Here is a 21185-nt window from a genome sequence, read left to right as displayed (position 1 = left end):
TGTTTAGTGATATCTGCTTTTCATTTTGTTTTTGATGAACCAAACATTTTAGTAACTGGTTCCCCTTATTAAAGTATACAGTGCATGTCATCATATCCTTTGCTATATATTTTTACCTGTCACAGTTTCTCAAGGGCTTTGGCTGCTCAACTCACATTCAGATTTTGGACATCAGGTAAACCCCCATACTACTTACCAGTACTTTCTCTGCATGTCATGTGAAACTGCTCATTGTCTGTTGAACCTTGACTTTCTTTCCTCAACCACCTTCTTCTTTGGGACCTTTGGAAAGCTGCTGCTGAGTGGCGGTCGAGATTCTGGAGCAGTTTTCCTCTCCTGAGGCTCCATGCTCTCAGCCATAGCCACAATCATGTCGAGGAGGCGTGTGACGTAGCCTGTGTGAGCATTTTATCTCATAGGTTGTGCAATATTCACTTTCTTCGTGATCAAATAAACTAGGTGGTGCAAGCTTACCATGAGTGGGTGGCTCCTTGATTGGACAAGCTATTGGGTCACCACCTGCTGCCTTTGGGTAACGCACACACCATCGAAGTGTGCCATCCTTTGTGCGTGCCTGACCACGTCCACTGTTTTCATTGTAGTGAAGTGCAGCGAGTTGAGTCCTGAAAAAGTTAAACAAACAGGACCATATGTGAAAAGGGTATCCGCAAACGTTCACCCTCAGGACTTGTAACCCATGTAAACAGTCTAACTATAAAGATTATGCGACAATAGGAGGTCACTGATGGATGTTAAGCATAACGCCATGCCAGCAATTAGTGCTTGAAAGTACCATGAGCACGCATGATGAAAACACTGTGACAAAGCATAGTGCTACTTGTGAAGATCTGTGCAAACAAAGCGTCACCTCAGTTTCCAGGCGGATTGAAAATGAAAATGCAGTGCTTGCATGGTGAACACAGCAGGCACTCTGCATGCTCAAAAAGTGTCGGCATGTAGAATCCCTTCTGATTCGGTCAAATGTGTTTTTAAATCTGTTTAGAAGATGTAAGAAAAGATGCAGCTATTGAAAATTTCAGTAAATCTAATTTAAAGTGGGCACCTTTTCACATAGTTGTGGCACACACCTACATGCCTTTCACTTTTTCTACAGATGCATGTTTAACATTTGCGCCAACGTTCATAATTATTTTGTGATATTGGTGTCTTCTCAACGTAAAAGCAGACAGAAGACAGCTTACCTAGCCCTCATTCCAGAATATGAATAATGGTAGGTCTTCGGTGCAAAATGCACTAGAAGGCTATGAAAAGCCTCTAATCCATAAGTTTGGTATCCTGTTGACAGCCGTGGCATGTCTTGCAGAAGGGCTTTAGACATTGCAACGTCTCGAAGCTTCTGGAAAGCCTTTGATTCTAGAAAGAAACAGTCATTGTCATCTTTTTGTAAAGCTCTAAACGTGTGGCTTGCTGTATGCTCGTGAATCAACCAGTTAAACTGCATTTCAGCGCACCTGTAAATAAACTCGTATTAAGTAATGAGCATCTTATGAGTTTTTATACTTATAATAAACACACTGGAATTTGAGGTGCACTGTAAGAAGTTGTATGTAAGAAATTTAAACAAATGTTATTTATTTAGTTCATGAAGCTTATCATGTAAATCCTGAAATCCTGCTGCTCTGCGCAGGTTGCTAAAATCTTGGAACCCCGTCTGTTACCCTCAACGACTATTAGTTGTGCAGCCTCTCCACTGCATGCCCTGCCATTTGCTCTTGGTTTCTACTAGGATGTCGCTAACTCGAATTTGTTTACCGACCCACTCTGCTCTCTTCATATCATAATGTTACTCTTCTCGCTTTCTGCAGCTTGCAGCATTGTACTCAGTTTAAGTTCAACCCTTTTCGTTAATTTTTTTTCTCCGCCATGAGTACTGGTAAGACACGGCTGTTGTACAATTTCCTCTTGAGGGATACCGGTAAATTACCATTCATGGTATAAGCATACCTGCCAAATGCACTGTGCCCTATTCTTATTATCCAATATCTTTCACTCTCATGGTATGGATCTGCAGTAATTACCTACACTAATTAGATCTCTTCCCTTCCCACTTTTAAGGCTTCGGTACCTATCGTATAACCACTGTTCCCTTCAGAGGCTGTTGAATCTTGCTTAAGTTCTGTGCATAAAGCTTTCAGACCCACTGTTCTTGTTTGCCTGTCAAGGTCATCGATCATGCTTTGCAGTTTGTTGAGAGTTCTTTAGCAAGGCAGTGTCGTCAGCAAATTGCAAAGGTGTTCTCCATTAACTCTTATCGTCCGTTATTCTCATTCGAGGTTTGTAAATACCTTCCGTAAACACGCATTGAATAGTACTTTAGAGATTGTGCCTTCTTTCCTGACACCCTCTCTTACTGGAATTTTGTAATTTTATATATCGTAGTTAGATGTTACTAATTATGCTTCAGTGGGGCCTTTGCCGTATTTTCAATGCAAAATGCAATATACCTTCTCTGAGCCACTGCTTGGGTGCTAAGTCACCGTGCAAACACGTGGGGAATGATGCCTGGTCGTGTGTGTGGATGTCCCTTATGTGATTAAGAAGGGACAGCCATTTGGGCACAATGAGTTGTGCTTGGCCTTTGCTGGATGCTGCCGCCCAATACATATGGTTGCACACAGACTTAATCCAAGGTGCAAGTTCGTTGCAGCTCTTTTGTTTCGCAGCGGTATGCAGCTTCTTGGTGACACCTAAAAGACATATTAGATATAAATTGAACATGATATATTCCATAAATGCGCTGAAAATAACATTTTATCAGCAGCCACCGTAAAACTGCAGCTGCTGGATACCTTTTGCTATGTGCCACACATCGAACTCGTGGGTGATTGAAGATTTGTTGTTGCGAAGAAAGCACTTGATTTGTGTGTGACGGTCGGTCACCAGCACTGTAACGTTGATGTTCTCACTCTCCAGAAAAGCAAGGCCTTGTTTCAGGCCCTCTAACTCCATGCGACAGCTGCCGCCAGCATCATTAGACTCTGGAATGATAATGGCAAAGGATATTGAGTTTGATGCGCTGCATGTCTACCAATTCAAAAAAAAACTGCATGTATTGAGGCCTCTGCTTCCCAGCTGTTACTATTTTTTACGAAAATGACTGTTTGTATTGCTAACAATGGCAGTCCCGTGCTTATGCTTCAGGCGTATGTACTGTGCAATGTCAATGCACAACCCCGGGTGGTCAAAATTTCTGGAGCCCTTCACTACGGCATCCCTCATAGCCTGAGTTGCTTTGGGACATTAAACCCCCATAAACCGTTCATCTACCAGCATGGGGATTCAAAGCTAAACCCACAATATGCGTGTGCCGTAGAAAGAATTCATGATATTTAAGTGTTGTGTTACAATTCATTTGTCAGCGTTAGTGAACTATAGAAATTTACAGAATCTTGTTGTAGCAAAGTGGAAACGCACCTGCACAACTTCAGAATGCAAGACTTTGTGGCGTTCAACGTCCAACAGAGTATACGTGCCATATTTAGCACTATATCCTGGTGAATCAGCCCGTCCATCTCCAGCAAGTTTTACTTGTTGGCCTTGCAGCTCTTGCAGCAGACTTCTCTGCTCTTCTTTCCAAACCTGAAAAAAAAAATAGTGCGCATTGAACTTTGGCCATGCAAAAAAAGCTGGAAACTTCTTCACGATGACTTCTTACCCTGTCAATTGCAGGCCACAGATATGAACGCTGGATTGCAAAAAAATGTCCTGTTGCTCACAACCGGTACACCAACTGAAGCCAGCATTCTAAGCACAGCTGTTGGGTTGCTTCCGGAAAAGAGAACTGCTGCGCAAAGCTTCAGGTTGAGTATCGGCTGCTGTTTTGTGATGCCTTGATTGCACCAGTAAATGAAATGACCAGATGCACATTGCCCATAAACCTTTAAACGTGTGCCTTCACACTCGAATGAGACTGTACGAGGTGCGAGGCACTCTGTGCACAACTCGAAAAGTTTTCGCAGGTACTTCTCCTGCACCAAAAAAATTCTTTTTCCAGGTTCATCTGTGCAGCTTCCAGCACATCCCTAGCCTGAAAAAGAATAGGCAAATTTTCAATCGCACTGGACAGCGTAAACATGCAAGCTTGTATGAAAAAATTTGGAGTGAATGTTTATGGCACCACATTAAAAGTAGGGCAAACAGCATTTTAAGCGTACTGTTAGCTTTTCGTCATACTGCTAATAAATAACATACCTCTCTTCAAATTCTTCACATGGGCTGTAGTCCTCATCATCGTAGTTCTGATCGGCTCCTTCGTCTTCTGTGCTGTCATCGTCGCTTTCGCTGGCCTCTCTTTGGGTCGGCATGCTCTTTTGAGTGGCTGCATCTATCATGGGGCTACCAACCTGAATGCCTAAAAGTCGTGCGATATGTGCAGGTGCATTTATTATTTATTACCACTGGACGCAACATGGAATATGCAGAATTTTTAGAACTGACAATCTTTATAGTGCTTTGCCCCCTCCCCCATCATTACTGCACAAATGCATGCATCAGAAATGCACGCTCAATGTAGAGGCACATACCGATAGATACAGTTTGCGGTTTTGTCTGAGTGCGGCGTGATGCCATGCTTTTTTTCACACATGCCTGTACAGCTGTGCTTTGTGTCGCTGGCCGCACCATTGCTTGGACACACTTGTGTCTTCTGTCACAGGACTCGGTCAGTTTGACCTCCAGTGGCCCATAATATTGTGCTGCATCTGCAATAATGAGCAGGTTATCATGTAATGTGTAAGGGATCAATGCCTTGCATTACTGTGCTTGCTGAATATTGGTCATTACCTGTGAGAGCGAGGGTACTTGGCGAGTTTTCCTCACCAAAGTTTTCATGTGACATTGCACAAAAATCTGCTTCAGCTTCTGTTGTGACGTCTGCAACACAGACTGAGATAAGATTTGATGCACGGGATAGCCATGTATAACTAAATGTTCAGACTTAATGTAGAATCATTACCTGTTTGGTTACCAGAGGGACTGTCCAATTCTGGATCAAGTGTTTCCATAGTTGATCCTTCTTGAAGCAGTTCTGCAAGAACCTGAAAGGATAAAATGCGTACTGAATTTGTGGAATTGCTCTTTACTCTCAAAATTTTCCCATGAAGGCGAGAAAACCGCATATGTGATGTCGTTCTCGGCTGTCAGGTGATCATCGAATCGCATTTGCGTAAACACGTCGTAATTGGACAGTTTTAGAATAGGATGATCCTATCGGTTGAGGCGCCAGTGCACATGTGCTGAACCATTGCCTGAGGGGCGTTGTTGTCTTGCGCATGCGCTGTACCTCCCCGCTATTCCCCTATGACGGACTAGGTTTCGTAACGTCGTATTTCATTTCATTTTTCACTTGAAATGCACCCGCAACCAGACAGACTTCTATTGAGTATTTTCGTTTCAGATCGCGTAACTAATGATCCACGACGAAGCAGCAACGGGCAGGAAATCACGACGCCGCATGTGAACAGCTTCGATACTTCTTTGCTTCGACGCGTCGAACCGAAACTCGCTCAGCGCGCCCTCAGACCTGGCCAACCTGGCCGCGCCAGTGTTCCGCAGGGGCTCCGCGATCATGTCAGGCACAGCAGTGGGCTTTTCTCAGTAGCCCGTCTCGTGCGCACGCGAATAATCATCATCGGTGTTTCGTTGATGAGTTACGTGATTTTTAGCGCAACGCCGGGTTTTTATAGCATATCCCCTTGCGCGAGAAAAGTAAACCCGCTAGTATAGAGCCGCGCGGCGCAGCTTTGTCCCATCGCGGGGTCGGCTCCGCGTGTGGTAATCACGGTCAACGCTTCATGCAAAGCTTCACACACAGATGAGACCTGAATTTCCGCAAAGTAGTGAAGTAGAAGCACTCACCTTATGTTTCCTTCTTTTCGCAAATGCGCTTCTTGGCGGTGGTGACGCGCTTCATTTGTGCAAAAATATCGAAGGAACCGCGTCATGTTTCAGCCGTGCCCCTTTAACAGAAACCCCTACCGATCGCATTAGGGACAAGCTCAGCTCGCAATCGCTGTCACGAAAGTGCTTCGAGCAGAGTGCGCTTGCTTTGGTCGGCTTGAAATTGTCCCTCTTCACAGCAACGACCCACTGCGCTGCGAGCTTTTGATCTTTCGGGAAAGTGTGGAAGACGACATCATCGCGGCCGTAGGTGCTCGTACACCCGAATACAGAGCAGTACCGCATGTTAGATCGCCTGCACGTTGTCGGGTGCTCAAAACTTGGCTTAAACGAGGAACAACGCGCGCTGAAAGCGCGCGCGGGTGACGGGACGGTCTCCGACTCCTCAAAATGACGTCACGTTCGCCGACATGGACGAGGTTTCTCTCTCCGCTATCCTCCTCACCTGCGGTCGTGCGGGACGCGGGAGATTTAAACATCGCGCTTACAATTGGTGATTGCGCCACTGTTTTAGCCAAAATCGAAAAAATAACTTTACAGGCGTGATCAGCTACGACACTACTTCAAAACCCTAGAAGATTAGCTGATTCGAAAACCGCTTCAGTCTCCCTTTAAAGAGCAGCGGTTATCTTTGCTTCGCATTACACGCACTGCCCAAGCCCATTTCACTCTCTTGATTTCAACGGGGATGTCGTTAACCCGCGTTTGTTCCCCCACCTACTCTAGCAGCTTCCGGTCTCTTAACTTTACATGTATCAATTTTCTTTCCATAGCTCACTCCGTTATCCTTAACTTCAGCTCAACTCTTTGCGTTACGCTTCGAAAACATAGCGCAAAAATGACACGGAGGACACAGAAGTGGACAGGACTGGCGCTGGACAGGAGAGGACCGGATATAGCGCCTGTCCTTTTTCTATCTTTTTTTAAAGTTTTCAGTGTTGATGAATGGGAAATTTACAGTGTGATTATTTTATTGCAGAGAAATAAATCATTATAGAGTAGAAGAAAACATGCGACATGATATCGGTGGGATCCGATCCCACGACTTCCGAATTGCGGTCACCTAAAACTCTTGATCACGTACCAGGTCACTATCACGCTAACACAGGACTGACTACGTCCGCCGCTATGGAAGCGGGTGGCGCTAGTGAAAACTGTCAAGGCTAGTTTATACGCAGCATAAATACCCCTAAAAGTAGAAGACTGAACAGCCCCCGTCATATCTAAGTCGCTAGAGTGTGAGTGAAGAACTTTATTGTCGCAAAGGGATTCTCCCATAAAGCACCGAACGCGAAATGCGGAGCTCACGGGATCGGATCTCACCGGCAGCATGCGGTTGTTTTTCTTGTACTTTATGTAATCAAATATTTTGCAGCTATAAAATAATTGCACTTGTATTTCCTCTTCATAAACGCCACGAATTAAAAAAATTAAAGCATTCTCCTATGATTCTTGGTTTCGCTTACTGTTGGCCTTCTTCATGCTTAGTCATAACGGACTTATGTCATTTCTCTTTCCTTCATTGCTCAATACCTCTTCATTGTCTTATACTCGCGGGATGGAAGGATGGAAACAACTTTATTACACACAAAAAAAAATTCTTCCAGGGTGGTCCCCTACTGGTCCAGGAGTCCACGGGCTTGCGCTTCACGTAAAGCCCGATCCACCAGCCATTTCTGGCCGGCGGGCTGAGCGGTCCGTAAAGCAGCCTCCCAAGAAGAATGAGTGGGATTGGGGAAGGGGGGTACTGCCTTCGGGGAAGGACATTCCCAAAGATAGTGGAAAAGTGTAGATCTGGGCACGCCACAGGTGCTACAATCAGGAGGAAAGGTGGGGTGAAAGCATGAGAGACGGTGGGGGAAAATAAAACAGCCTGTCTGTAATTGTCGCCATGTGGCGCTGGATGAGGGCGACAAGGTACTGTGGGGTGGTGGCAGTGTCATGCGGCTGAGTTTGTAGAATGTTGTAATTTGATGATATGTATGCAGGACCGATGTAGCCTCTTTCGCAGGGTTGGGCGCCTGATCATCCGGGGTCCGGGAGGAGAGTTCTCGGGCCAGCGCATGAACGCGCTCATTACCGGGGATCGAGGCATGCCCAGGGACCCACGACAGAGTAACCATTCGGTCGAGAGAGGTGACTGTGGCAAGAATACGATGTGTTGCCGGCGTCGCCACGCCCTTTAGGTAGTGGCGGTACGCGGCCTGGGAATCTGTGCAAATTTCGGTTACGTTTTTGTCAATGGTGAAGTGGGCCAGAGCAAGTGCGATGGCGGCTCCTTCCGCTTCTGCAGGCGAATTAGTCCGGATAGTGGCGGCGGCCCCCACTGTGCCGTCTTCATAGGCTGCGACTGCCGTGAAATATCCCGGTTTCGAATTTTGTGCCGCGTCGACATAAAGGATATCGGAGCGGTTGCTGTATGTTTTCGTGTAATAGCTCGCTCGTGCCTGCCGCCTACCCTGATGGAGACTAGCGCTCATATTGCGCGGTAGGGGCTTCTGATATATGTGATCCTGAGTGCGCAGAGAGATCATGTAAGGTGTAGGACTTGTTGGGGAGGGAATGGGTGGATTGAGACGTAGCTGTCGCAGTAGGCGTTGTCCTGTTTCTGTGCGACTCAGGTGGACTAACTGGTTGGTGCGTTGAGCCTCTATTAATTCGGTCACTGTATTGTGGGTACCTGTGGCCAGGAGACGTTTCGTGCTAACCGTCCGTGGAAGACGTAGGGCGGAGGTGACAGCCGTGCGTATTAGGATGTCTGCCTGTTGTGTTTGCCGCTGAGTGAGTATGTGGTATGGGAGGTGGTATATAATGCGGCTAATGATTAGTGCATTTGTCATATTGAGGGTCTCCCGTTCAGACAGCCCATGATTGCGTGCTGCCACCCGCCTGATAAGTGCAGCGACCTGTTTGGTCTGTTTTTGCAAGAGCTGAAGGGTGGTGGTTGCATCGAGTGTGTTGCTAATGAGAAGGCCGAGAATCTTCACCTGAGGCACAATGGGCACAGGATTGTCGTACATGTGTAGTTCGATCTGGGGGTCACTGGGGAGGGGCTTCAGTTGCAGAAGTTCCGATTTATTTGGAGAGCAACGGAGGCCTGTGTTTGCTAAATGAGTGGTGGTGATGTCTATGGCAGATTGCAGGATATCCTGGGCTGTTCCAAGGGATCCTCCCGTTGTCCAGAGGGTTATATCATCTGCGTATATGGCTGTGTGCAGCCCTGGGATAGCAGCAAGGGCCTTTGCCAGGGCAATGTTAAAAAGTACAGGTGATAGAACCGCCCCTTGTGGGGTACCCCGGTTAGGCAGGGGGAAAGGCTGGGAAGCAATATCCCCAAGGTGGAGTTCTGCCGTGCGTCCCTGAAAGAGGGAGAGATGGCTGCCGAGAAAAACGAAAAAAAATGGAAAAGAAAGGAACGTAAGACATGTCGGAAGTTGCAGGGGCATGTGAACGCGCTGAGTGAAACCGTATCTTCTTTTTGCCGAAGAACGCCGACTGCGCTCGGAGCGAGCGGACGCATCTTATATGCGGTCTGCGATTTTCCGGCGATTTCACCAGTTTCCGGCTATTTACAGCCACCAATGTTTCACAGGACGGCCCGCCACCGATCCAGCTTCACCTGTGGGACTTTTAACCACTTTCAGGCGAGTGCCTTCAATTTTACGGCCGATTTGCGACCACGCCCGACCGCGGGAGCTAGGCCTAATGGCTCAGCACGCCTAGTGCGTGCTCTGCTCCCACCTGCGGCGGCGACGCCCGCTTCGCCTCGACGACGCTTCCCTGCATTTAAAGATGCAGTACACAGTCACCGGCACGGATGTTACCGCCGCTACAGACGCCCGCCACCACCGGCAACGCCGCCGGCCACCACCCAAACGCCCGTAGCCACCACTGGCCTGTCAGACCAACGACCCCGCGGCCGTCCACCACCGCCAACTAAAAGACGACCACTTCCTCGCCTGCCTGCAGAGGACTACAAAATCGTCTTCCGACCGCAAGGCACCGTCGACCTCAACGCAGTCGGCCCGGCCAAATTGGCGATGGCCATCTACAACGCCGCCAAGATCGACGGCCGCCTTGCAATCACCGCCGACCAAGTCCGCGTCCACCCCACAAACAACACTGTCACCATCAGCACACCGGAGAAAGAACGGGCGTTCCTGTATGCTAAAATACGAACTTTAACCATTGACTCCAACGCCATCCTGGTAGCCTCGTACGCCCCAGGCTACCAGGATGGCGTTGGAGTCAATGCGAGGAATCATATATAGAGCCTACAGTCACGGGACCGACGCTGAGATCCTCGCTGAGCTCCAAGCTCGAAACCCCGATCTCCCCGTAGTCGCCGCACGCCGCATGGGCCGCACACGACATTTCGTGGTGACTATCGCTAATGCCAAGCTACCCCGCTACGTGAGGTACCTCGGCTTCACTTTTGAGGTGTTCCCCTACAAAAGCCGTCCGGAGGCATGCTTCAACTGCCGGAAGCTAGGCCACAGGGCGGATGTGTGCCCCCACCCGCGACAACCAACTTGCCGACGCTGTGGCGCAGCCCATGACCCTCCTCCACCTGGCCAACCGCCCACGTGCCAAGCCTCATGCATCGTCTGCAAAGGTGCCCACCCTACAGGCAGCAGAAGCTGCAAATACCGGTTCACGTCCTCCACTCGGCCCAAGTCTTCCCCATCGGTCACTGACACCGATACCGGCTCCAACTCGGCAAACCCCGGACGCCAGTCCCGGTCCCGAGACCGCAAACGCGGCGACCACAACCTACTGCGGGACGACTCCTTCCCCCCGCTTGGCAGCGGCAGCCCTTCCAGCAGCACTCGCAGCCGTTCCACATCCGCCTCACGCAGCTCTCGGGCCAGCTCTCAAGGCCGGCCGGAGATCAAAGCAGCCAAACAAGTTGGATGGAAGACTCCTGCACAAGTCACCGCTTCTCCACCAGATTCACAGGTAAGGGAGCTGGCAGACATGGTCAAGGAACTACAGCTACAATTGGCCAAAGCAAACGCTAAAATTCATAGCCTAGAATCAGCACAGGCAAACCCCAAATTGCAACCGCAGCAGGTGGCTCACGCTCCCACATCCGACCCCGTAGGTGATCCACGCATGGACACTGAGCAGTCTAAGCGCACGAAGCGTAAAGCACCTCCCCCCTCCTCACAAGCAGACATAGATGCCAAATTCGAGGCAGCTGATACGCGAATGGCCCAATTCGAGGGTGCCCTCCTTCGACTCGCCCCCACTATTGACCGTCTAGTAGAAAGCTGCGCCACAATGGCAGCCAACATCCAAACCCTTCATGCCAGGCTCGATACCCTCACGAATCCCCCGACATCAGCAACCCCCTTGAAGTCGACAACCCCTCCTAACTACCCAGCACCCATTATTGTCGCTACGTCGGAGAGTGCAACCGCGCGCTCACGTGCAGGCGGCATTCTTAAATCACCCGTCGTGCTATCACAGCGCCCCGAACCCTACGGGAAACGCGATGGCTAGCTCCCCCATCACAGTTTGGCAATGGAACTGCAGGGGCTTCAAGGCGAAGCGGCGAGCCTTGGAGCACACCCTGCAGGCCCAGCCGCACACCCCCCACATCATCGCACTTCAAGAAACCTTCATGGACACGAAACTTACCAGCTACGCCGCATATAACCAACAAACGACACCAGACCACCGGCCCAACACCGCCATCCTGGTCCACCGAAATTTAGCAGCTAATCATATAGACCTTAGTTACCCCGAGGTTCCGCACACTTTCGTACAGGTCCTACCGAACAGCCGCTCACAAGCCCCGCTCCACATCCTCAACGTCTACAGCCCCCCTAGCGACAAAAGCACACGAGTGGCAACCCTCGTTCGTAAGGCTTGCGCGACTGCACAAACAGGGATGCTACTCATCTTAGGTGACTTCAACGCGCCGCATACCGAGTGGGGCTACCCCCGCAAAGCATGCGGTCGTAAGGGAGCCAAATGGTGGGAGACAGCCCAAACACTGGGCCTGACACTACTCCTAGACCCCGACAGGCCTACTCGGATTGGAAACAGTGTCTCACAGGACAGCTGCCCCGATCTCACTTTCGCCCGCAACATCCCAGACGCACGCTGGGAAAACCTCGGCATGAACATAGGTAGCGACCACTATGTTCTCAGCACAACTTTCACGGCTACACACAGCAAAGCCCCCAACCGAACAATCAGGCACACTAACTGGGACGCCTTCCGATACGTGCGCGCCAAACGCACTTCGGCCCCCATAGACGACCTGGACACATGGACAAACTCGCTGCTCGAAGACACCGCCAATGCCACCTCCACGACTACCCAGGACGAGGATGGCCCCTCTCCCGACGCCAAACTCATACACATGTGGGAGGCCCAGCGCAGTCTTAGCGCTCGCTGGCTCCGCCAAAAACACAATCGACCCCTCAAGCTCCGTCTCGTTCGCCTCGAGCGAGAGATAGAAGCTTACTCCATCAAACTGAGTCAGGAGCAATGGCATCAAACCTGCGACCGTCTTAACGGCCAGTTAGGATGCAAAAATTCGTGGTTCTTGCTCAGACATCTACTGGACCCAACTTACACCAAATCCACATCTCACAAGAACCTCACCCGTGTCATACACGCTTTTCAGGGAACAAATGAGGAACTCCTCGCTACCCTGAAAGACAAATACATCAATACTTCCACTGAAATTCCCATCCCTTCAGGATACACGGGTGCTCAGAACACCAACATGGACGCCGACATCACGGCAGGAGAAGTCCGCGCCGCCCTCAACCAGATTAAAACCACCGCGGCCGCTGGCGACGACCACATCACAAACAAGATGCTTCGTAACCTCGAAGATCAGTCCGTCGAGGCACTCACGGACCTCTTCAACCAACACTGGCATGAGGGTCGCCTTCCAGACACTTGGAAGCATGCCAAAGTGATTTTCATACCTAAGCCAGGCAAACGACTCGAGCTGGGCAACCTTCGGCCCATCTCGCTCACGTCCTGCCTGGGAAAGGTCATGGAACACGTCATACTCAATAGACTCCACACTCACGTAGACCAAGAGGGCCTTCCCCCCCCCCCCCCCCCCCCACTATGATCGGCTTCAGGACCGGCCTCTCCACTCAAGACATTATGTGGCAAATCCAACACGACATCGATCCGAGACCCATCCGAGCTACACGAACCATCCTAAGCCTAGATGTCAGCAAGGCTTTCGACAACGTGTCACATGCTTCCATCCTGGCAAACCTCTCACAAATGAATGTAGGCACTCGCACTTACAACTACATCGCCGACTTTCTTCATAACCGCACAGCAGAACTTCACATTGCAGACCTCCACAGCGAGAAGATCACACTAGGCACCCGCGTAACACCACAAGGAGCAGTCCTATCTCCGTTCCTTTTCGACACTACAATGAGAGGCCTCCCTCCGCTCCTGGAAGAGATACCTCACATTAAACACTCAATATATGCCGATGACATTACCCTGTGGACCAACTCTGGCTCTGACGGGGAAATCCAAAACTCCCTCCAAACAGCAATCAATAAAGTACACTCCTTTGTACAGGCGAACGGGCTCACATGCTCCTCCACGAAGTCCGAATTACTAGTCATCAGGGACAGACGAGCTCGCCTGCCCGTACCCGACCCGCAAGAACCTATTGTGCTTCGAGTCGACACCCATCCCATACCTCCGGTCCGCACCATCCGCATTCTGGGTACGTTAATACAGAACAACACGCAAAACTCGGAGGCCATTCAGCGCCTCCGCACCACAGCCAATCAGATCAACGGCCTTATACGCCACATCAGCACCCGCCGGAGAGGTATGAAGGAGGATGACCTCTGTCGGCTCACGCAAGCTTTCCTCATTAGCAGGATAGTCTACTCCTACCCCTACTATCACCTCCGCCGGAAGGACGAGGAAGCTGTGAACAGCATTATACGTTCAGCGTACAAAGCGGCACTGGGGCTACCTCAGTACGCCAGCACACAGCACCTCCTCCTACTCGGCATCTACAACACGCTCACAGAACTCATAGAGGCACACAAGACCGCCCAAATCCACCGCCTCTCACGCACTAAACACGGGCGGCTCATACTTGACCGTCTCAACATCAACCCCATAGGCGACGTCCACCCCACGACGCCCATTCCGATAGGGGTCTATAGCCGCCTAGTTATAAAACCAATCCCCAAAAACATGCTACCTGGCCGCCATGATACGCGCCGTCAGCTGAAAGCCCAAGCACTAGACGCCACATACCTTGCCGACGAACACGCAATATACGTAGATGCTGCACGGCAAAGTGCAAACACATACGTGGCTTGTGCAACCACGCCACAATCTACTATCGTCACCGCCGCCACAGTAGTAGCTCACTCTCCGACAGCGGCAGAAAAAACCGCCATCGCGCTGGCCATCGCTGACCCACGTACGCGCACAGTCCTCAGCGACTCCAAAAGAGCGATACAAAATTACTCGGCAGGTTTTATCTGCCACCCCGCTGCACGCATCCTTCGCGGCTGCACTCCCGACCATAAGATCAATGTGGTCTGGGTACCCGCCCACGCAGGAAACTCTGGAAACGAAGGGGTCGACCGACTAGCCCGAGGACTAACCAACCGGGCGGCCGGCCCCACGGACCCAGACGCTCTTGCCGAGGCTCCCCAGACCTTTGCCGAAATTACCAACCTCTACAGAGAGATGAGACGCCAGTTCCCGCCTCCACACCCCGACTTGAATCGAGCGCAAGCCACCTTGCTCTGCAGGTTGCAGACACACTCCATCCTTAGCCATTCTAGACTTTCACTCATCACAGACGGGGAATACGACCCCGTCTGCCAAAATTGTTACCAGGGAGAAATCGCCACCCAGGCTCACATCCTCTGGGGTTGCGCGGGAAATCCGCCCCCTCGAACCTTACTGCCAGCTCCCTCCGAAGACGGATGGAACCAACTCCTCAGAAGGCCAGACAAGAGCATCCAACTGGCACTCATTTCGTGGGCCCAGGAAGTCGCCCCCACCTGGGGGCCACACCAAGCCCACCTGCCCTAAATCCCGCCAATCTATGGCAATAAAGTTGTTTCTCTCTCTCTCTCTTCTTTTTGCCCCAAAACCCGCGACCTCACTTGTGTTTGAATAAAGATTGTAGTTACTGAGATCATGACCGGCTTATTTGGCGTGACCCTCACGAAATTCTAGTTTTAATTTCGGCGCGCCAGCTTCTCTGTTCATTCACGTGCTGTGAGGGCAAAAAGGCTGTGGCGTTCGGCTACTGATCTCAAACTGACAATGTCAAATCCCAGCCGTGGAGGTCTCATTTAGGCGGAAGCTAACTGGGAAAACTCCTCTATGCTTTGCGATATCAGCGCGCATTAAAGAACCCCATTTGGTCTAAAACTAACTTAAGACCTCCAATACGGCGTCTCTCATAACTCATGTAGCGCGTCGGAGCGTCAAACCGCGCAAATTCCTAATATTATTAGTGAAATTTTGTGAGTATACAGTCTTTTCCAAAAGTAGCCAGGCTGCACGGTTTGCTTCTCAGTCATGTGTTAAAGCTATTATGCCAGCCGTCAAGCTCTAAATTTCTGTATCATTATCATCATCATAATCACCATCATCAACATAATTTTATTCCAACATCAACAAGGAAAACATCACGAAAAACCCCTGTCCTCACCTTCAAAGGACTTCTTGATCTTTAGGGAAGCCGTGAGGGCTCTGCTATACGAAAGACAAGCAAACGGTAGAGCCTAGTTACTTTTGCCAAAGACTGTACGTATTAAGAAGTAGAGAAGTCGTTTTTCCGTGCCCATTTTTTTCTTTATAATCCTCTATACGGGCGTATTAATTATGAAAATGAGCTGAAAACACCACTGCGCCGCGTAAATAATTATTGCGAATTGTTCTGCACAGGCAATATCGGTCACAGTCCCGCCAGCGCTGAGGTGCACTTTGACGTAGCGGTCGACCGGCCAACCTGTACTGCCACATTTCTGATGTCGTAGAGGTTGCCGGCAAGCAATGGTTGTTTCTGTGAGCAAGCATTGGGTTCGGTGACGCCACAGAATTTAAGGAAAGTGCATATTAACTTCATTGAATGCGGTTGGAAATGCCCAGCAGCTCCTGTCAGAAGATTCAGCATCATACATATCAAACTATGTTCCACTCAACGCCTGCGACTGAAACCTGCTAGAAAGCACCTCCTTACGCCAATAAATGAAATCATTTTGTGTGTTTTTGCTCGAAATTTTCTGGCAGTGCCTCTTTAGAAGAATCCTTTAAGTACTTCTTTTGCTTTAACTCTAAGCTTGCCTGTGATTACTTATGAAGCGAAACTAAACATTACAGAAGCCTTATCGCGCATCGCTGCAGAACATGACTGTGATGGTAAAATACAGCTCTTGTAAGAAGCAGAAAAGCAACCTAGCAATAACCCGGAACATTTCCTTTTTTTTTTTTGCGGTCGCGCTTAAACTCTGCTACCACTCCGACGGTGCTACAACTGGGATAAGAGTCGTTCTCATCAACTAATGTCTCTCCGCACTTTGCGAGAGCTGGTCGGGCTAATCAAGAGGAGTTCTCGGGGTGTTTGACAAACGGAAGACATCGCCGACCGTAGGATCAGGGTTACCCTTGCAGTGACGTACTGCATATTTAGGAGGTTAATGGCCTGTGACATGAAAACAGAAAAAAAGTAAAATTACTTCAATGCGATGGAGGTAATTACGGAGGGTGAAAACTTCCCGTGAGCGCTTTGTGCCAGTACAGTGGAGCCGTTGCGCATGAGTTATAACCTAGGAAGGAATGAGTAATGGCAGAGACAATTAATCAGCGCCGGGCCCCGAGAACCTCCAGGCACTTGGTGCATATTACCGGGCAGCCGGATAATTGATGCCCGCTGAACACTACTCAAAGATGGATTACAGGCTTACAGGCTTTCGAACTCGGGCCCGCACTTTGACCTCTTGCTTAAATCAACGACCAGAGCCAATATTAGGCGCTCTAAATAATGAAACCTTCTCCAAACAATGAGCCCGTTAGCTTAGACTCGGCAGTCTGATTCTGCTCGACGCCGTCAGTACAAGGCAGGTAAACAAAAAAAGAAAAGTGCGAGTACAGTGCTATGTCCTGGAAGGAGAGATGGAAGAAACGAAGAGAGAGAGAGAGAAAAAACGTTATTGTACAAGGAATTCGGGGCACGCCCCAGGGTACCCGCACGACCCCACTGCACTCAAGTGTTCATGTTTCTAAGGTCCATAACACTGGCAGCCCGGCCGGTGGCGATGGTCTGCACGGCCGGGTACTCCGAGCGCAGCAGGGTCTCCCAATCCTCCCAGGTCTTGAGGTTCTCTAGGTCCCGCGGGGGAAGGTCCGCAGGGCAGAGGAAAAGGATGTGGAGGGAAGAGGCGAAGGGTTCTGGGCATAGAGCGCATGCTGGAGTGGAGAAGGAGGGATGATAGTGGGCTAGGGTAAGGGGTGAGGGAAGAGAGTGTGTCTGTAGTCTGCGCCAGAGCGTTGCTTGTTTGTTATTTAGGGAGGGGTCGGGCGGGGGGGGGTAGAGCTGGCGTGAGGCTCTGTGGGCCTGCGTCAGCTCGCTGAATGAGTGCATGCGCTCCTTCGTGAATCCCCGATCTGAGGGCACCTGACCCCCTTTTAAAGAACCTCGTGCTAAAAGTTGGCGGCCTCGTTTCGGGGATTCCCGGAGTGCGCGGGCACCCATATCAGCTCCGCTTGGCGGGGCGGGGGTGCATCGGGGGAGTCCAGTATGCCAAAAACAGGGACATGGACTCGGCTTCGAGCAAAATTTAGAATCGCAGTTTTAGAATCACTTAAAATGTACCGGGCTTCCGTGCGGGTGATAGCAAGTGCAATGGCGGCTTCCTCTGCAGCTTCTGGGGAGGCGCACTCCGGGAATCCCGGAAACGAGGCCACCAACCTTTTAGCCCGAGGTTCTTTAAACCGGGCTCAGGTGCCCTCGGATCGGGGATTCACGAAGGAGCGCATGCACTCATTCAGCGAGCTGATGCAGGCCTACAGAGCCTCACGCCAGCTCTAACCCCCGCCCCACCCCTCCCTAGATAACAAACACGCAACGCTCTGGCGCAGACTACAGACACACTCTCTTCCCTCACCCCTTACCCTAGCCCACTATCATCCCTCCTTCCCCACTCCAGCATGCGCCCTATGCCCAGAACCCTTTGCCTCTTCCCTCCACATCCTTTCCCTCTGCCCGGCGGACCCTCCCCCGCGGGACCTAGAGAACCTCAAGACCTGGGAGGACTGGGAGACCCTGCTGCGCTCGGAGGACCCAGCCGTGCAGACAATCGCAACCGGCCGGGCTGCCAGTGTTATGGACCTTAGGAACTTAAACGCTTGAGTGCAGTGGGGTCGTGCGGGGACCCTGGGGCGTGCCCGGAATTCCTTGTACAATAAAGTTTTTTCTCTCCCTCTCTGTCTGGAGGGAGAGGTAGTTTGATGAGGCTGGATAAAGAGGAGTCCACCACAGCTGCTGTCGCTTCATCCCTCGTGCAGGCAGCGTCCACCCATACGGCGTCCGGCTCGGGGCCGTACGCTCGATGGAGTGCCTTTGCACGGGCTCTGCGGCACTGCTCATGGTGGGACGGGTGCATATTCCTCGGGAGCGGCTTGATGAGGAGCTCCTGGTGAAGGGGTCGTGGCATGGCGAGGAGGGTTGGGTCGTTGGCCGGTATTCTGATTCCGAGGGAGTACCGGATATACCGACCTGTGGAGGTTTGTATGAGCCTGATGTATTGGGCCTGTCGGTGGGCCTCCACCAGTTCCCTGATCGTGTTGTGGTGGCCCAGGCCTAGTAATCTGTCTGTGGGTATAAATTGCACTGATCTGCGGCTGTGAGATAATGCACGCGACGCTTGCGATCGTATGGTGCCTATGGTCCGGCTGTCGGGAGCCCAAACTTTATACTGCCATCAATGTGAAAAAACAAGTGTCCGTTTCTGTTATAACTACTTACGTGTAATCAGGTGCCTAATACTATAGAATACACATGAGAAAGAGGGGAAAAAATTGCTGAGGATTACGTTACTTCCTAATGAGAAATTTGAGTGCAGCACATCAGCTGTTCCAGCTTTTCGTTAGAATGAGGCAAATATTTCACAGATCCCCAGGTGGTCGAAATTATTCCTGAGACCTCCACTACGGCACCTCTTTCTCTCTTTCTTCTTTCAATCCTACCTTCCTCCCTTCCTTTACGGCGCGGTTCAGGTGTCCGCTGATATACGTGAGACAGATGCTGCGCCATTTCCTTTCCTCCAAAAGCAATTCACTAATTTATGATGCCAATGCAGCCGTCCTGGTCAATATTTTTTCAAGTTCTTCGCCTGACAGATGAACAACGTAACGTTGCGCCTCAATACGCTCAGAGACAGAAGGGACGAGGATACAGGCTTACCGCTGCGGCAGAAACAAACGCCTTTACTCCTGGGGCACTTTGTTGACCTAAAGTGCGGTGAGGCGAAAGCCTTAAGCCAGTGTTGCTACTTGTGCCACTGATGTGTTGTTAAGATGTTAAGCTTGGCCTGTAAGAGTGAAACGCGACAGCGTCTTGCAACGCTGCCAGGGATTCCATAGAACGCCATCGCCCGTTCGGTTCTACGCCTTGCTTGTTGGCAAACTGGTTTTTGAGGAAAGGAAATGTGCGTGTCTCGCATACCTCGGTGGACACCTGAACCTCGCCTTAACGGGAAGGGAGGAAGATGGGAGTGAACGAAGACACCGTATTCACTAGACGTGCCTTTGTTCATTCTAAACCATCGAGCTGGTATGGCGGAGTGGTTAGCATGCTCGTCTCGCACTCCGGAAACCGGGGTTCGATTCCCGAACTCGACCAATTTCCTACTCGGCTTTATTTATTTATCTCGTCTGACTAGAAAGGTTAAATAGGCTAATTGGATAATTAAGCAATTAATTAAACTCAGTTCCACTTACTTGGAGCATCAATATACCATCTCTTTAAATGGTTGCATTGTTACTAGCCAAAGTACAATTGACCCTGTTTGAAATTCGCGCACTGTGACACCAACGACCATTTCCACCAATTGAAAAGCGTGACATTTCTGTCGACAACTCCTGCTTACAACGATGAGGCATTAAAGGCTTCCGCCTTAATACAACAGCTGACGCACTCTCAAGAGGCACTAGTGATAAGTTAGTTTCCTAACTATACCTCTAGAATCCTCGAATCAACGCGGCTATGCTTCGCTGTTATCCGTTGATAAAAGCTACCTTCATAAAACGAATTAGTATCTCGTGACCGAGAAGAGATGAAAGCATGAAATGGTTACGAGAGTAGCACATGCAGAACAATGCAGAATCGTACCTCGGCCAAGACGCGACGCAGGCCTGACAAGAATGCAGGAGAACCATCGCGTTCAAGTGGTCCCCGAGCGTTTCACATCCGCCTGCCAAAAGGAGAAAAGCTATGAGCTTACGCCACAGCAGTGACCGACTTGATTTCAAATGCCCTAACGCGCGAGCGCGCTTGAAACTGCTACCGCCTCGACCGCCGGCGTCGAGCGATCTTTTATGTGCGTGTGTGGGACCTTGGCGCCATCCCCGAAGCCGTTGTTCCACGCGGCGCACCTCCCACCCTGGCCCTCCCCTATTACCCTGGAACCACCTTCTAAGGTCCCTGACAGCCACCAGAAGATACTGAAGAGCATGACGCCGTATATCTGCTCTTTGCACGCGTTATTGCAAATGACAAATTCAATGTCCAGCGTATTTTAACGCACAGATTGACCAAAATCTCAACGACCATTCAGAAGAAATTAGCAACAAAGACTTTTATAACTGTTTCGGGCAGCATCTAGTGCTTGTATGACGGTTTTGTGCGTGGACTTAGATACTCGTTCGAGTGGTGCCCAGATAATCCCGCTTTAGGTCTGCGGAGGGAGTTAATTGAGTTTCTGGTCAGAGAAAGTCATGCCCATTTTTTTTTTGTAGTGAACGGTCGTCTTGTTCTGGTTTTTAGACAAAACTGGCGCTAAGGTCTCCTTTTCAGTGTTTGAGTGTAAAATTACTGCCTTTTCATCCTTCTGGCTATAGGAATGCTATCCTGTTTTACATCGGCCACGAGCAATTCCTGTTAGTTACTTAAAGAAGTTTATGGTACCTCTTTAATTGGCTCGCGTTACATGCTTAGTGTCATGTGTTCTTGTAAATGCCAATGTATCTGGTAACCTTGGCATGTGTACATATGTATACAAAAT

At 50.2% G+C, this 21185-nt stretch overlaps 1 protein-coding gene and 1 pseudogene across 1 annotated transcript; both read right to left on the bottom strand.

Annotated features, from left to right (window-relative positions):
• Nucleotides 1-228: 228 nt before the first annotated feature.
• Nucleotides 229-2708, bottom strand: LOC149362790 (uncharacterized). Its single transcript, XM_089569816.1, has 4 exons — nucleotides 2466-2708; nucleotides 1203-1374; nucleotides 475-623; nucleotides 229-395 (listed from the first exon to the last, which is right to left on the bottom strand). Exons 1-4 carry the CDS (start codon nucleotides 2623-2625, stop codon nucleotides 229-231), a joined length of 648 nt encoding a protein of 215 aa, XP_089425942.1. The 5' UTR covers nucleotides 2626-2708.
• A 682-nt stretch (nucleotides 2709-3390) lies between these two features.
• On the bottom strand, nucleotides 3391-6204 carry LOC149362789 (uncharacterized; annotated as a pseudogene).
• Between the last annotated feature and the right edge of the window lie 14981 nt (nucleotides 6205-21185).

Source organism: Amblyomma mixtum, chromosome 2, assembly GCF_055824585.1.
Source record: "Amblyomma mixtum isolate Tamu chromosome 2, ASM5582458v1, whole genome shotgun sequence".
NCBI lineage: Eukaryota > Metazoa > Arthropoda > Arachnida > Ixodida > Ixodidae > Amblyomma > Amblyomma mixtum.
Note: the sequence above shows the minus strand (reverse complement) of the source record. Positions and strands in the feature narration are given on the sequence as shown.